At 44.9% G+C, this 16,079-nt stretch overlaps 1 protein-coding gene across 8 annotated transcripts in view; it reads right to left on the reverse strand.

Annotated features, from left to right (window-relative positions):
* Positions 1-16,079, reverse strand: part of PTPRF (protein tyrosine phosphatase receptor type F) — a 480,822-nt gene that overhangs the window by 30,206 nt on the left and 434,537 nt on the right. For all 8 annotated transcript variants that reach the window (XM_035122098.3, XM_035122099.3, XM_035122095.3 and 5 more), the window contains 7 exons: positions 15,514-15,611; positions 13,207-13,460; positions 12,318-12,408; positions 10,275-10,487; positions 7,972-8,123; positions 5,250-5,365; positions 756-853 (listed from right to left, as the gene is read on the reverse strand). In XM_035122098.3, the coding sequence (XP_034977989.1) occupies positions 756-853; positions 5,250-5,365; positions 7,972-8,123; positions 10,275-10,487; positions 12,318-12,408; positions 13,207-13,460; positions 15,514-15,611 (1,022 nt within the window). The remainder of the gene's footprint in view (positions 1-755; positions 854-5,249; positions 5,366-7,971; positions 8,124-10,274; positions 10,488-12,317; positions 12,409-13,206; positions 13,461-15,513; positions 15,612-16,079) is intronic.

Below are 16,079 nucleotides of genomic sequence, written 5' to 3' on the forward strand. Positions count from 1 at the left end.
TCAGGGGCAAAAGAAGATAACAATTCAAGCAGGACCAATAATGCATGAAAAGGACACTTCCTCAATTTATCCTCCCCCTCTCCACATATGAGAAGAGTTTTATTTATGATTTAAGCCCCTCACAGCTGAAGTGGGCCCTACAGGGCATGCTGCAAGCACAGGAAAACATTTATCCTGCTACTGTGACTCTAATAGCTACAAGGGAACTTTTTCCAACATAGCAATTTTTCAAATTAATCATCTGCCTAGTAAATGGTTCATCGTGGAGAGAAGGAGTTTGCCTGCAAGAGCCACCATAATTCCTGGCCTCTCAATACCACTATTTTGGCCTCTATCACAGCATAAACAGCACTCTGAGGTTACTGAAAGTGTAACGTTTTCCAATATAATTAATAACTAACCAAAAGTGTGCAAAACATAATGTTAGAATCTATATTTCTCTATATACTGGAAGCAAAACAGGGTCTGCACTTGACCGTTCACACATTACATTTTACACTTCCCCCCAGCATATAGGGCAGTTATGGGCAGAATACTTTTGTAAGTTCTGCAATGTTAGGTTGGGGTGAGGAGCTGCAGACAAAACTATTATCCAGGACAAAAGCAACCATTCCGGTGCCATCTAGACGTTCTAAATCACAACTCTCAATAACTCTCTGGCTGGGGCTCATGGGAGTTGCAGTCCAGAAATCTGGAGGGCCGACCCCCGAGTCTGGAAGAATAGAGATCCAAGATAAACACCCAAGCAGGCTCACCTCATATTCCTGGGAAAACTTCAGCCCATCATTGGCCTTCAGTCGGTCGATGTTGTCTGCGAGGTCCGTCACTGGAATGGGAGGATGATCACGCATGCCTACCAGATCAAACATAAGGAGGGGAAGTAGTAGGGTAAGAAGTTATTGCACAGCTGAAGAGAGTTCCTGCACATGCGCGCAGCAGACCAAATGACAATGTGGCGTGATGGATGGAACATGAGTGAGGTAACATGGCATGCAGTGCCCACGCAATGGCACAATGTATGTGTGCATGCTCTGATGAGACAGCGACCAGCCAGATGGCTTCTACATATAATACCAGGCCAAAAAGGGCTGCATGGACTGAGGCTGGAAGGGGCCTAGGCAATAAAGTACAAAGCCCATGGAGTCTGCGCCCTGCATTCCATTCAGACAGTGCACACTACAGTACAGGTACAGAGATCCTGAACAGATGCCAGCATTGTTCACTGGGCCCTGGGACCACTTTCTGTATCTCTCAACAGCCCACTCTCATGTTCTCAGTGACTGAGGCAGCGGACAAGTCTTAAGCACTCATAGCCATGCACCAAGAAATCCTGTATCTAATAGCTGGGCAATTAAAAACCATTCCTTATCAAAGAATATTTTGCCTAGTGATAGGTAGGGAGCAAAGAGGGTCTGTGAAGTAAGCTTTTGTGCAACTAGCCTTCTTGAGTTTGATGACCTTGCAGTGATGCACAATCTCACAAAGTAGACTCACACCAGCCCCTAATCAAGAGACAGGATCTGTTCTTATAAGTTAAACCCCATCTCTGTTCCCCTGCAATTCTCAAAGTATCAATAGGAAGTAAAATCTGCAGCAAACCGCCCCCACACACATTTTCCTCTTGCCGTGGAGGCCAGAGCCAAAGTAAACTTTACAGGCACAATATAGAACAAAATCCAGTCCTCCTCCTTTGTACACCAGAAGCTCAGAAAATTAAGACAGTATTTGTAGGTGACACACTGCACTTCACATTCATTAAGACATAGGCAGAGAGAGCAAAAGAATTAAAGAGCAGCTTCATGAGGGACTTCTCTTGCAGATGGTTCAGAAGTTGCAGTTAGAGGAAAATGCAGCAGCCCATTTGGTTAGTGGGTCAACCACCTGGAATCATATTATTCTAATTTTATGGGATTTACACAGGCTCTCAATACATAATACATTTCTGAGCTCAATTCAATGTACTATCACTGACCTATTAAGTCCTGCATGACTCAGGACCCCTGAAGGGGCACCACTCCCAGTACTGTCCCCCCTGGTTGTTAAGATGTGAACAAAAGTACCCTTTTGATGTCCCACATTAAGGGTCAGTGCCCATAGAGTTAATCCTTTTTGCATCAGCTCAAAACCTTTTGGTTTCACAAACATTTTTAAGTGTTAGAATTTTATGGAATTATCCACAGGACTTGGTTTTGTAAATTTTAATTTCTGCTACTCTCATGTATTATTCTGTATTGTACCTCAAGGACCACCTCTCCTCATAACAACCAACCTGGACCTTGCAATCATCATCTGAGGCCCTTCTTCATGTGCCTCTTCCACAAGAGGTCAGGAGGGTGGCAACACAAGAATGGGCCATTTTTGTAGTGGTTTCCCCTTTGTGGAATGCCGTCCCCCAAGGAGGCTCACCTAGCGCCATTCTTACGTATCTTTAGGCACTAGGCAAAAACATTCCTTTTCTCCCAGGCCTTTGGCTAATTAGACAATTCATGGCCTTTTAAACTGTTTGTGTGGGTGGTTTTGGTTTGTTACTATAGTATGTATTTTTGTAGCTTTATACTGCAAACCTCCCTGTGATCCTTGGATGAAGGGCAGTATAATAATAATAATAATAATAATAATAATAATAATAATAATAATAATAATAATAAATAATGTCATTGTTTTTATACCTGCGTAACCTGAACTGGGTTTAAGAATGACCGAATGCCTGAATAAATACATTTGGGCTTAAGGCATTCCAATAAGGTGCTGCCTGCAAAACAGTGGCTGAGAAGCATATGGAGGAGATGAGGAAGTCCTACATTTGGATAGAGAACACTTCCTTTTCATTTTGGAGGAGATGCTGTATGGTCTCCACATGATATAAGTGCATCCTTTGCAACTGCAGCCAGGCCTTGTTTCCCTAAGTTGGGGTCCTCTAACATACCAAAGAAAGAGCTGCTGCAGCCTCATGTGCTCAGTCAAGGTTGCAATTAATGAATTTCATTGTTTGGAAAACTGTGACGTGTTAATCTCTCTTTCTTTCTTCACATGCAAGCTGGAACATTGTATGTAAGTAGCACCAGAGACTAGTTTGTGGGGGACAGCTTGGCTCACTAGCAAGAGAAGGGTTAGCACTAAGTCTGTGGTGAGTGAGGTTGACCTTCATGACACTGAACAAAAAAGATGAGAAAGAAAGAGGCGGGAAAAAGATAGTGAGGAAGAAGAAAAAGGATGAGGAGAGAAAACTAACTTGAGATATTCGGGCAACTGGGGCCACTGGCACCTGAAAGAACAGAAATCCCATTAGCTGTTGCCGAAGGAAGAGTTAAAGATGCGACAGAGGAGGATCAAAGGGCAGCACAAAAATCCCCACCACAACCTTAAAATTCCTACATTTAGGGATGGGAACTGCAGCTTGATGCTTGCTACACATGTGGCAGCATAGAGGGTGATGTATTAAGACAAGCACCAAGTATAACCAGGATTATTTCACAAAGAGGATTTCCCCACAACAGACATGATAGATGGCTTTGCTTGTTGGCCAGGAAACAGAGTTCCTATTCCCAGCATATGCTGCTTTCCAAGACCAGGCTTCCCTGCTACATGAGACAGCAGCAGTGCCTTGGAACCAAGGTTTAGTCAAAATTCACCCAATCGCTTAGTAGCGACATCACCCTGCCTGACCTGCCACAACTCTGCAAAATGGAACATGAGAACAAAGGAGCTGACAATTCACGCAAGAACCTGTGTCTGAAGTGGAAACTGTTAAAGTGATAAGCTTAATATTTAATAACAGCAGCTTGATTAATTATGTACTGAGCAAGGCCTTTCCTGCCTCTACATTTGCCAGCAGGGATATCAACTATGAGACTGCTCAGGGTTTAGTTGCTGCTGTCTGGCCCACAGAAGGCACCCATCCATCACAGAAGAGGGTGAGACTAGGTGGAGGCAACCGAGTGTCTAGAGCTGAAACAATAATACCAGAACTTTTTTTTGTACACTGATTGTTCCTTACTGGGCACCTGAGAAGATAAAAGGGTGCAAAAGCTCAAGCTAGCAGCTCAGCAAGTATGGTCACGCCTGAGAATATGTGTGGGGGCTTGCGTATGCACTATGAGGCTGACTCGCTTTCTTTTGTCAAGCTTCCCTTTTGTGCAGCATCCCTTGTTAGCACATACGACTCTGCACCATGTCCATGCCTCTATCTTCTCTCTGTGACCCTTCTGGACTAGACCTCTAACTCTCCTGTCATGTTGGACTCTGCAAACCATCTGGTGGAATAATGACTTTACACTAATAGGGTGGGTCGTGCTCCCAATTCTGCAAGCTGTGTGCGTACAACCTACACAAGCCCCTGTCCTCTGACCCATCTGCAAGGCAGTATGAGGTGAAGGACTCAAGCCTAGAAAGAGAGACAAGAGAGCAGCGCTGCACATAGTCACAGGATACAACTTCCAATTCCCTTCCTGCAACTGCTCCCCCCCCCAAATCTATTATAGGAGGACAAATAGTTTTGAGGAAAAGGAATACAGGTCACATCTTGTTAGGTAGTCTGGGTGTACTGAGCTAGAAGCCCCCACTGACAGCTAACATCATTCTATAGCCTTCATGAATCCCACAATCTAAATAAGGAAGGAATAGGTTGCTTCAACTCTAACAAGATAGAATTCAAACCACATCCTGCCTCAGATGAGGGTGTGAGGCCCTCCACAAAGCAAGAAATCTAGGAAACAGACTCTGTTGCAGACGGATTGTTTTGCTGACACAGCTAAGCAGCATCTATTACAACTACAACATACCTTAAGAGTTGGAAGCACTGCAGGAGCTGAATCATGAACCTGCCTATCTGCTACTTGACAGTGGACCTACTGGCATGTTGGACTTTCCTTTTGCTGGCTAATTTTGAGGCCATATCTGGAGAGCACAATTTGGGCCAAAAAACTGAGTGTTATCTATGGAATATAAGATAAATCATGACAAGGCCTCCATTAGAGCCTGTTCTTTGTCACGCTATGCCTTCCAGCACCTTGTGATGCATGTATGGTCAGGCTATTGAGCCAACAGAAAGCCTGCCATCCCCATTCTGACTGTTGGCAATGTCAGATATACAATACATGTGAGTGACAGTATATTGAGCCACACTGGCCTCTGAACCTAGCCTGAGAAGGTGCACACAACACTGCAAGGGGAGGAAGAGGCTCTCTTATCACAAACTTCTGGCAGTAAAAGGAGCACAGGCCTCTGTAGGGCCGTCAAGTGGTACCTACCTGGTGTTTGGTAGTTGAGTCGCCTCATTTCAACAGGGTCAGAGGAATGGGCCAGCAAGGAGTCCTTCAGGCCAATGGAATGTTCATCCTTGGCAGAGGGTGAATTGGCCCTTTTCCTAAAGGAAGAGAAGGCACAGCTCAGAAGGTAGACCTGGGCATGGACCAAATGGCAGAGACCTTCAAGATGACCCTGTAGCAGACTCAATAATGCACCTAGCAGTAAGGGGGACTGGTAACGCCCTCCCCAGAGCCAGACACAGGGTTACAAAATCTCCAATTCCACTTTCATCTTCCACACACCAGTGTTGGGAACTATTTCCTGTGGTGGATGAATATACTTAAGATTTTGCCAAGTATCAAAAAAATTATTTAAAATGTGAAGAGTTGTAATATAATAGGTTAAGGGCTCTTCAGGGTGAATTTTATTGGTCCATTAATACTTGTCTTGAGTGGCTGAAGGCCCCCCAGGCGTGTGTTAATGGAACAATAAAATACACTGTTGTCTCTTCATGCTATATTTATGCCTGCAGCTCCACCACCCTAGGCTCTTATCCTAGTAGATTTCACTAGCTAAGCAGAGATGAACCTGTCCAGTGATTAAATGGGAGAAATTTACAGAAAATTTTGGCGCAACAAGAAGAGTTATTGGTGATGTCCAGTGGCTACCATTAAACCAAAGAACCTCATATGGTGTTGCCTCTTAGAGCTGCAATGTGTTTTCTGGGGTAACTAAGCCACTGGGAGGGGTATTTTAGCTCCAATTCAACAGAAACGGAAACATCTCAGTCTGGCATTAAGGAGCACTGTGCTGCAATCCTGCAGGCAATTCAGCAGAGAGGTGTGTGTATCTGTTGCTCTTTCAAACACATCAGAAGCCCAAAGCACTTATGATTAACCTGGAGACACTGTTGATAGCACCCTGAAAAAGTATTTTTTTACTTTGCCTGACGGCACAAGTCTATATATTAGAAGGGAGAAATTGCCACAATTAGCATGGTGCCTCACGAGCTCTCTGTGCTGTGAGGGGAGAAAACAAAAGTTTGTTCAGCTGTATGCAATGCATGCATAGAGTGGGGAGTCATTTATAAAGTAGCCACCACATTACAGCATCTGAAATAAGAGCCCTGCATCAACTTGAATTTATCACCAAAGGGGGACCATTGTTGAAATAAGCCTGTCTTTGCTGTGGTTCCTGCCTCCTGCTGAAAGTCAGTGTCACTCTGTTGTAACAGCATTACTTCCAGATTTACTAAGGATCAGCTAGACACCAAAGTCAGCAAGCAGTGGGAGACCTTTGTAGGACACACACAGTGACACTGAAAAGGGAACAGCTCAGAGCAAGGCCTTATTAACTGGTTTATAGAGCATGCTGATTATGCCAAGGAACTAAAGTCAGCTCTTGGTAATGTCACATCCTTGATCAATATAGGGGGCAAATAACCTCACAAATCCTGGGACACCAAATGCACTGAAAAGGAATTTTCTAAAATTCTGTCACACCTTACTTGTGAGGCCATTTATTTAAATCTAACAGCAAGAGAAGGTTAAACGAGTTTAGGACACCACAATGGCTAGGTAGGCAGAGCAATACCCAAAAGCCAGATTAGTCTGGGTAGGAAGAATTATGCTTACTGTTTTTAACAAGATGAAACAGTGGGTGTGAAACAGACAAAGCAAAGGATTAGTAAGGGTGGGGGGGGGAGGAGGGCAGATGTCTACCTTTCTTGTTTGCTAGATCCAGGGACAGCAGAAATAGAGAAAAAAAGAGGAAATCCAGGTTACAAAAAGGTACTAATTGTGCATGCAATAACCCAAAGTCACCTCCCCTCTTGGTGTTATTATGCACATTTAGTTGGAGAAAAATGATGACAGCTTCCCAGAGCAAAGGTGGGAGAGTAAGCACTCCCTGTAACCAAATGAGCAGCTCCTGCTTCTTTTAACAGCCCAAGCACTTGACACCCATGTCCCAGATCATGGATCAGAACACCTATGACTAGGCTGAGGACAAATCTCTGGATCAAAGGGTCTCTGATACCACATGGAGGGTTCAATCTTGGAGCCAAGAAGACTTGGGGAAAAGCACCAGGCCTCTGAATAAAACAAGGGATGTAGGTATTTCTTGGCCAAAGCCTTTTACTTAATCCGAGGCATGGTAATCCAGGTCCAGGCCCGGCTCGTCGTAGACCCCCGGTGGCGCAGTGCACCATGGCGCGGGGCTGGTAAGCTGGGCGCCGGCCTGGGAAGGAGGGCGCCGCGCGGCAAAGCCGTGCGGAAACCAATTGCGCCCTGCGAGGGCGGGGCGGGCAGCGGAGCGATCTCCGCCCCTCAGCACCAGGGCGCGCGATCTGCTCAAGACGGCCCTGTCCAGGTCATACACCCTAGAACCACTAAGCAGAAGCCATGTCCTATGGCTTCACAGTTCATCCGGCACTGACAACAGCCCCAGTTCACTTCCAGTATATAGATTCCCAGCACAAAATGAAATGCAGAGACCACTGAATGTGATCCCATGCTCCCCACCCCTTCCTAGGGCTTGCCTTATACAGCACTGTTTTGCAGGCTCCGTTGAGAAACACCTTCAGGAAGGTTCAGACCACATCCCCCAGGAGAGGCAGTGTCCTTGGATTTATCATATAGTTTGCTCACTGTAAATGTTCTTGAGCTTGGCACAATACTGCAGCATGGACACCACAACATTGCACGGGCATAGGAGTGTGCTCACCTTTTGAAGAGCAGGATAGCAATGACAATGATGATGATTAAGATGACAGCCAGGACAGGCCCCATCACCCACAGCATCTCTGGTTCATCCTGCTGTTTTGCTGAAACCTCCATCACAATCTCATCTGAGTAGGGACTGGCTGCATACTTCTTCTGGTGAGTTTGAGAGAGAGGAGAGCAGACAAAGATCATTGATCAGGTCTCTTCCTTGCTTAATTCTGAGTTTTCCCTCAGTACAATAGCCCCAAGCTGCCCACCTGCAATTTTCCTCATGAACACCCAGGGAATTAACAGACACCGTGAAAACAAACCTCCTCTCCACAGTAATGGAACATTCAGAACCACATCAGCTAGAAAGTGGCCTCTTTCAGTGCCAGAAAGGAATGGTCCAGCTGAGAACAAGTTGCCAGCCTCAGATACACGAAGAGCCAAATTATAGGCTTTGGAGTTGCAGCCAATTGAGCATCAGGCCTGGCGGGTAGTGACTAAGTGGTTTATAATACCTATTATGCCCTTATAAACACATCACCCTAGGGGGTTATATGTCAAGGAACACCCACTGGGCAAAATGTTCTACATTGAACAGCAGACTAACTCATGGCTGTCCTTGAAGCTCTAGCATAAGCCCTGAATACAGCAGGATTCACATGGGGCTTCTCACATGCAAAGTCTTCCAAGTCATACAAGGGACTGGCAAGTTGCAACCAAAAGAGCAATACAAAATTGGCTGGCTCTGTTCCAATACATGCTATGCTCATATCTTTTTTATGCCTGCCAGAAAACATATGTGCAGGGAGGACCATGTTCTCTATTCTAGTGGAGGCTTCCTATTGCCCTGCTCAAGGGAGCAGCATACACTGGTCCCACTTTTAGCCCCTGCAGAGATGCCTGTTGACCAAATTCTGACAATCTGAAAGCTGAGATCTTAAACAGTCTCTTTGACTTCATGCACAGGAATTCTGTGAAACACAGAGAAAACTGTCTTTTATGGATGCTCAGCAGGAAACACCTGCCTGGCTTAATTTGAGCCACATTTCGTCTCTGGAACCTGGTTCAGTGGCAGGGCTAAGTCCTAGAACATGCAGAATAGTAATAAATAATATTCTAGAGTCCATTTTCACATTACTGAGAAATAACTACATGTTCCCCAAGTTCTAACATTAGAACTAAATTTCTGACACTTCTTGTGAAAACAAAACACAATACTGTAAATGAAGAATTCCAGAGGGCAGCAAAAACAAGGGAGGTATTTGCGGTGCCTTAAAGACTAATAAATTCACTGTGGCATAGCTATTGTGAACTACAGCCCATTAGATGCATGAAGTGTTACTCTGAATTACAGGTATATGTCTATATACACATGCCTGGGGACATGGAGGGGGCTGTAACCAATGAAGTCACAGGGAAATGAAATGCAGAATAATGCAGTGATAAATGAAACGAGACTGATAAAGTGCTAAATGACAAAGTAATCTGTGGCTCTGCAATAGTTCTTTCAGCAACAGCCATTTATGATATTGTGGCTTCATCCCTCTAGTTTAAAAACACGACGACTGAGTTGAGTGCCAAGCTGGAGCTCACAACCTGGCACAGGTTTCAGAAAGAACTGGCAAAGAACTTTGTGAGGGCAGCAGAGCTTATGTAGAGGGCAGCTGCAGTTGCACCACAAAATAAAACCAGTTGCTTGGAGAGTTTGCTCTGCTAGCCAAAGTGCTCTTGTGCACATTCACTCTTGTACATGCAGTACCCAACCTTGTGGCACAAGGGCACCTTCTCCGGCTGCTCTGCGGCCTCTGTTTTCCTGCCTGCATGTTTGCTATGTCCGCCACACAAGTGCTCGGACCAGATGAGTAATGAAGCATTTGACCAGCTCTAATGAGCCATTACAAGTAAATGAGGCTGAAAGTGAGAGACCCAGCATGGGACGGAGCAGAAGGGCTTGAGTATCTTCATTATGGGTGGACATTATTTACACATTTGCAGAAGCAATGGCATTATCCACCATCCCCCCCCCTTATTCATTCTGGCTTGCAACAATGGATAATACTAAAAATTACAGGGGTGTGGAAAGTGAAGAAGCACAAAGTGTGGGGCAGATAATCTCTTTTCTTCCTATGGACTGTGAGGCACCAGGCAAGACAGGCATGGAGAAGGGGAAGGAGATTCTGAGTTGATTTATACAACTGGTTTTATTAGCTTGAGCTTTGCAGAGCAAAGTTCCACTGTGACAAAGCTTCCCTAATGCCACCTCTGGAATGCCCCTCTTAGGCAGCACACAGTCCCTTCGCTTCTCATGGTCCTTACCGTATCCCCATCCTCCAGTGAAGCCAGCACAAAACAACGGTAGCTCAAGTCTTCTGAAAGGGGCTTATTGTAGAAGCCTTGATAGCTCTTCTGGTCCCCCAAGACAAAGGTCTCTGGTAGATCATCCATTTGGGCAGCAATGTAAGGCTTGAGCCGCTCTGCCTGGCGTCGCTGGCGCCTGCTTGGGTCCCCTTGGTTCATGGCCTCAAGTATCTGGGTGGCAAAAGGAAGCTAGTGTGAGAGAGAGCAATGCTATTACCTAGGTGACTCTACATTTTCATGAGGAAAAACCTGTAAGTCAGGTGAGGAAAAGCACCAGGGAGGTCCAGGTATTCATTACTCTAGTGCATTCCTAAAGGCTTTCTTTAGAACTCAATGAATGTACATCTACTTCTTTAACAGAACAGTTAATTAAGTTGCTGGGGATGAAGCTGGAACCAAGTGTTGTCCTGGGTTTATGGTGGATGACTGTGAAAACAGGAAGGAGGACACTATGGACCCCTGGTCTGACCCAGCAGGGCTCTGCTCACATTCTTATGCATGTTTTGTTTGTATTCATCATAACCTACACTGGGCACGGTTTTGTGAAAAATAGTGTACCATTTTAATAAAGTTTATACCCCTCAACATCTCAAGGGAAATCATTTTAAAATATGTGTTTCTCTTTGATGGTAGAGCAGCAGGAGCAGCAGAGAACAGTCCACACAGTCCACATATGCATCTTTAGATGCCCAGCAATCTGAACTTTTGGAGATAGGCAAAAAAGCAGCAGGTTTGACACAGATTTCTGCCACTCTGCAAACACACTTTGCAGCTTACACTAAAATGGACAAAATCTCTAGGCAGGGCTGACCACCCCCACCACATCTTGCTGGGCTGCAGCAAGACTTTGTATAAATCACACACAGTGCTAACATGGAATGTTCAGGGAGAGAGAAAAATGACAAATTTCATAGTCATCCACAAACTCAAGAAAAAAGAATACTGTATAAACACACCAAAATTCAATTACATTGCTCAGAAAAGCTCTCAGATGTTTAAAGATGTTTTTCTAATGAATAAAAATGAATGCTAGGCTCTGAACAGAAATTCTAATTTAAAATGAAGGAGGAGGCATGAAATACATTTCACACAAAAATGTGTTAGGGCAGAGATGGAACATTAGAGCAATGGTGGTGCCAGGAAGACACAGAGACCACACAGAACCATGCCATTATTTCAGGGAAGGAGGGTGTGGCTTGTGACCCTAACAAAGTGGCACCCCTGCCCTCCAACCACTGTTTCTCTGCATCATAACTAATGTGTGCAACACACAGAGATGTGTGTGTGTGCACAGAGTCTTATCCAAGCTTCAGTTTTTACCAGTGGAAACTGATCTATCAGGGCAAATTGGGGCACTGCTCCCCTTGGTAATCCCCCACTTGCCTGGCTTCTTATTTACATCCAGTGTAGGGGGTGGCATTGACTGTCAGTTTTCTCTTTCTTGAGTCTCAGTGTTTCCCTTGCAAAACTCAGCAGGGAGAATTAAGTGACTCTGCCTGTCACTGTCTCCGACTCCAAGTACAGTTTGGGCTCCCTGCCTTATCATCCCAATGGGGAGCTCTGCTTCCTACATCTTGTTTTGCATATAAATTATACAACAGAATCTGAGGGCAGAAGGAGGCGTGGTGTGATCCATACATGCAACAAGTCCATGGGCAATCACACTTCAGTGACCTCTTTCACTGGACCAGTAAGCTTCCCAGACAATTTTGAGAGCTGGCTAAAGATGAATATGGATATCATGGGTATTTGAGGAACTTGATGACTTCAGGATGGCAGAAGATGGCACCTCCAAATTAAGCTAACATATGTGGGAGTTATCTCATATAGGCAAAGTTTCTGAAACCCCAGGTCCTCTGCCATTATCTCCAGAATGACAGGACGATTAACATTGCTCCTATACTCTTCCAAATTATTTCATATGTGTGGGCTAGTTTCTTGAACATCTGTTTCCCTTACCCTCTTCAAAACAAGTGGAAACAAATTTTGGCCTTCTCCTACCTGGTCTAGTCCCATATCATCCGGGCTCTTCAATCTGGAGCCAACTAGGTTGCTTGTGTGGTCTATCGGCACAACCACGATGTAGTACCACCTGGGGAACAAGAGAGGGGGATGGGTGAGCTCTGCTTCAAACAACAGGATGGTCTCCATGAAAGCCCTGCAACTCCCTCCTTTGAACTTCCCAGAGACTCGTGCTGTAGCCTGCTGGCATGTATGAGGTTAATAAAAAGTCATCAGGCCAGCTTCTAAGTGATAGTGTCGGAAGCTGGGAAAGCACAGCTCCATGATCTGGTTCCTTTTTCAGTGGTGGGAGATCAAAAACACAAATGAGACTTCCACAAGCCTCCTATTAGGATTTACATACATTAATTAAAGTAACTGTGCAGCAGTGTGGAAAGTACATCCTGGGTCCTTTCAGATGAATGATGGGGATTATGACTCCCTATTTTTCATATAATGATAGGTGACTGAGAGAGCAGGTTATATCACCAATTCAAATCCTGAGCATATCACCAATTCAAATCCTGCACACCGGCCTTGCCCAACCTAGTGCCTTCCAGATGTTTTGGGCTACAGCTCTGATACCCCTGTCCATTGACCATGCCAGCTGCGAGTTGTAGTTCAAAACATCAGATCAGGAAAGGCTGCTGTACAGAGTGCTCTCATATTTTCAGTAACCTCTTGCTATTGGGAAGCATTTTTAACATTTTGTAGGTGGATTTACACCATTATCATGATCTATGAAATCCAATACAGTTCCCTATAATATCACCCTTATTACCTGTGCAAAAGCACCAAGACTCTGCAGGGACTCAGGAGACCCCCAACTATACAACCCCATGTTCTCCTATGGTAGCATCTTAAATAAAAAAATAAAGTAGAAACACACCTGACTGGCACAGAGGTCTGCACTTTGGGGAGAGTCAGAGTGAACTGCCCATTATGGATATATTTGTATGTGGAAATGGGCTTGCTCTGGATGACATCAGGTGCTGTCCGGATGAAGACTCGGTGCTGCAAGGCTCCTGCGCTACTTCCCCGGTTTGTGAGTGCAAAGGAATAATTTGTGTCTGGCTGCAGGTTATTAATCAGCTTCCTCATGGAGTGGCCATCCACCTCCACAGTCTGGCCATTGTACAGAATCTGTAAGCAGAGGGAAACAGTTGATTCAGCCCAGACTGATAGGAAAAGGGTTGAAGTTCTTTCCAAAACTCCTCTTCCTGGTGTGGGTATTTATTTATTTTTTGCAACGCTCACACTGTGTAAGGTACCAAACAAGCTGACCTGTTGAAAAGCGTGACTATACCAAATCTGAGAGATCAGGAACCCCCATGTAGAAATAAGAGTTGGTGCTGCCTTCTCCCAGGAAGAAAAAGAAGGTCCCTAGCTCCCATAACTATTGCAACTTTTTCTGTCGTCCATTCGGGAGTAAGGAGTGTGGTGGTACGGTTATCTAGGGTAGAGATGCCTGCTTGGCTCTTCCTCACTTGCTAGGCCTTCTGGAGTTAGGCAACAATGGTGTAAGTTACTGTGTCAGAGAAGCTAAAGTCGTCTGTAAGATGAATCTGTTACTAAAAATCTGTCAAGGTACAATATTATGAGGTGGAAGCCAGGGCTACTAGTCTAAAAACATTCTGCCTATGCCCTCATGAAAATGTCTCATGCTCAGTTCTCATTCCCCAACACAGCGTTCATTTAAAATCCATTTCTAGCATCAAACACAGACAGGGAAGCAGCTCTCTTAGATCAGGGACAGTGTCAGGTTCTGATTGCAGCAGGAATCTCACCATAACATCACTTCTCACTCACTTCACAGGACCAGTCATCTCTTTGCAGGGAGTTTTATCTCCTGGACCAGATGAAGCAACGACTCTTCTCTGAGGAAAACTGAAAGCCCCGTTGTTGATTTTTCAGTGAAGGAATTTCAGAGATCTCAGTTCATCCCCAATAAAAAATACCATGATATTTAGCCTGCGCCTCAGTGTTCACAAATCATAACAATATCTGCCTTAATTAAATCTGTTAAAGAGAAAGAGGACACCCTTTGGGATGTAGATTTAGTGCGAGACTGTTTATCAAGTGTAGATAATGCTAATTGTTCCCATGGAGACTTATCAGCGGTGCTCGTTAGATTATTAGGCTTTGGCCTGGCATCCTGTACACTTGAATTAAGCAGCTCAGCACAGGTGGGTGGGGGAGTATCCTGTTTGCAAAGTTGCTGCTGCTCCTGGGCCAGCTGCTACTCTGTTGGCACTTGTGCATGGCCTGGACATCTAATACTGCCTGCAGGAAGAAGAAAGCTCATTTACACCCGTTGCGTTTGCATGGCTGCTCCTCAGCTAGTGAGACGCTAACACCATCTGCTCCAGTGCCTCATCATGGCAAACCCATGGCAGCAACTGCTGTCAACTCTCTGCTTACGTCAGCAAAATCTGGCAACTACGTTATGAAGCCCACACTATGCAACTGTTTTGATGATGGTTCCAAGGCAGCCCTGACCATACAGCATTAGGAACGAGTCCAAAGAACTAGCCTTTTATGAACAAATTCCCCGTATAGATTTCTCCTGCTGTCATGAGTGCTTACATATCTCTGTCATGTTGCTAGCGACCGCAGGCCTATGGTGCCCTGTTGGGTTCTAGAGGTATATCTATCCTGCCCTAAGTGTAATTCTGCCTGTGTTCTGCACCAAAAATGCTTCATGATCAAACCATTTTGCCTGGAATGCAGGGGGTTTGGGCTCCTACTGTAATTGTAGTCTGCTCTGAGCAGGAGAAGATTGTGCCAGGAGTGACTCATGGGAAATCAATTCCCATACAGCTAGGGTAACATTTAAAGGGCATATGAGTCTCCAAAATCAGCAAGGGAATCAAGAGGTTTTGTCTGGAAATGTACCAGTTTTTAACTCATTTCTAAAGACTTACCTGCTGATTTACCATGCTTGGTGATCTATTCTAGACTAAAGGAAACAAGTGTCAGGACTCTAGGGTACCTAGGACAAGGGAGTGTCCACACTTCTTACATCCTGACTCAACCCCCCCCCCCCCGGCGTTTCTCCAGATTTGGTTGCTCAGCTTACATAACTGGGTTGATGAAAGTAAGACTCTTGGTCTGAAGGTCCCTGAGACAGACTTTCTAATTTCTTCCTTACTGCACATTAATCGGGTCCCCATACGTGACAGACATATTCCCTTACCTTGAAAGGAACTGCAGATTTGTAAGAGTCTGGAACCTCCCAGCTAAGTAGCACTGATGTTTTCATCACAGCACTGACACGAAAGTTCTTTGCGAACACTGCAATGAGAAAGAATCCTTTTGATTGGCCCCCGTGAGCCAACACTGGACAACTAACCCTTTCCCTTCCACTCTTCTCAGTAGCAGCAAAATTTGGTGCTTTCATGTAGATTCAATAAGCCTTCTCACATCTTAGGACACTTAAGCTTTTCGACCAGACTGAGTTGCCACCTTCCCCTCTTTGTCATGGACTGTGTACAAACTATAAATTTAAAGCATGTTCAAAGTATATTCTTTCTCTGGGCACTGTAGTTTGTTATGGGTTGCTAGGATTTTTAACACTGTGAGAGGTAAACTACAGTGTCCTGAATTATTTGAGGAAAATAATGTTTTCTGATTGTACTTCAAAGGTATAGTGTGTACACAGCAATCTTCAAAAGGTAGCAGTTATGAGGCACTGTTTCTTCACAGAAGCTGCCTGTTCAGTTTGCACCAAAAGAAACTGGAAACAGGAAATGGTGTATGTGT

This window comes from Zootoca vivipara, chromosome 7, assembly GCF_965207765.1.
Source record: "Zootoca vivipara chromosome 7, rZooViv2.hap1.1, whole genome shotgun sequence".
In the NCBI taxonomy this organism is placed as follows: Eukaryota; Metazoa; Chordata; class Lepidosauria; order Squamata; family Lacertidae; genus Zootoca; species Zootoca vivipara.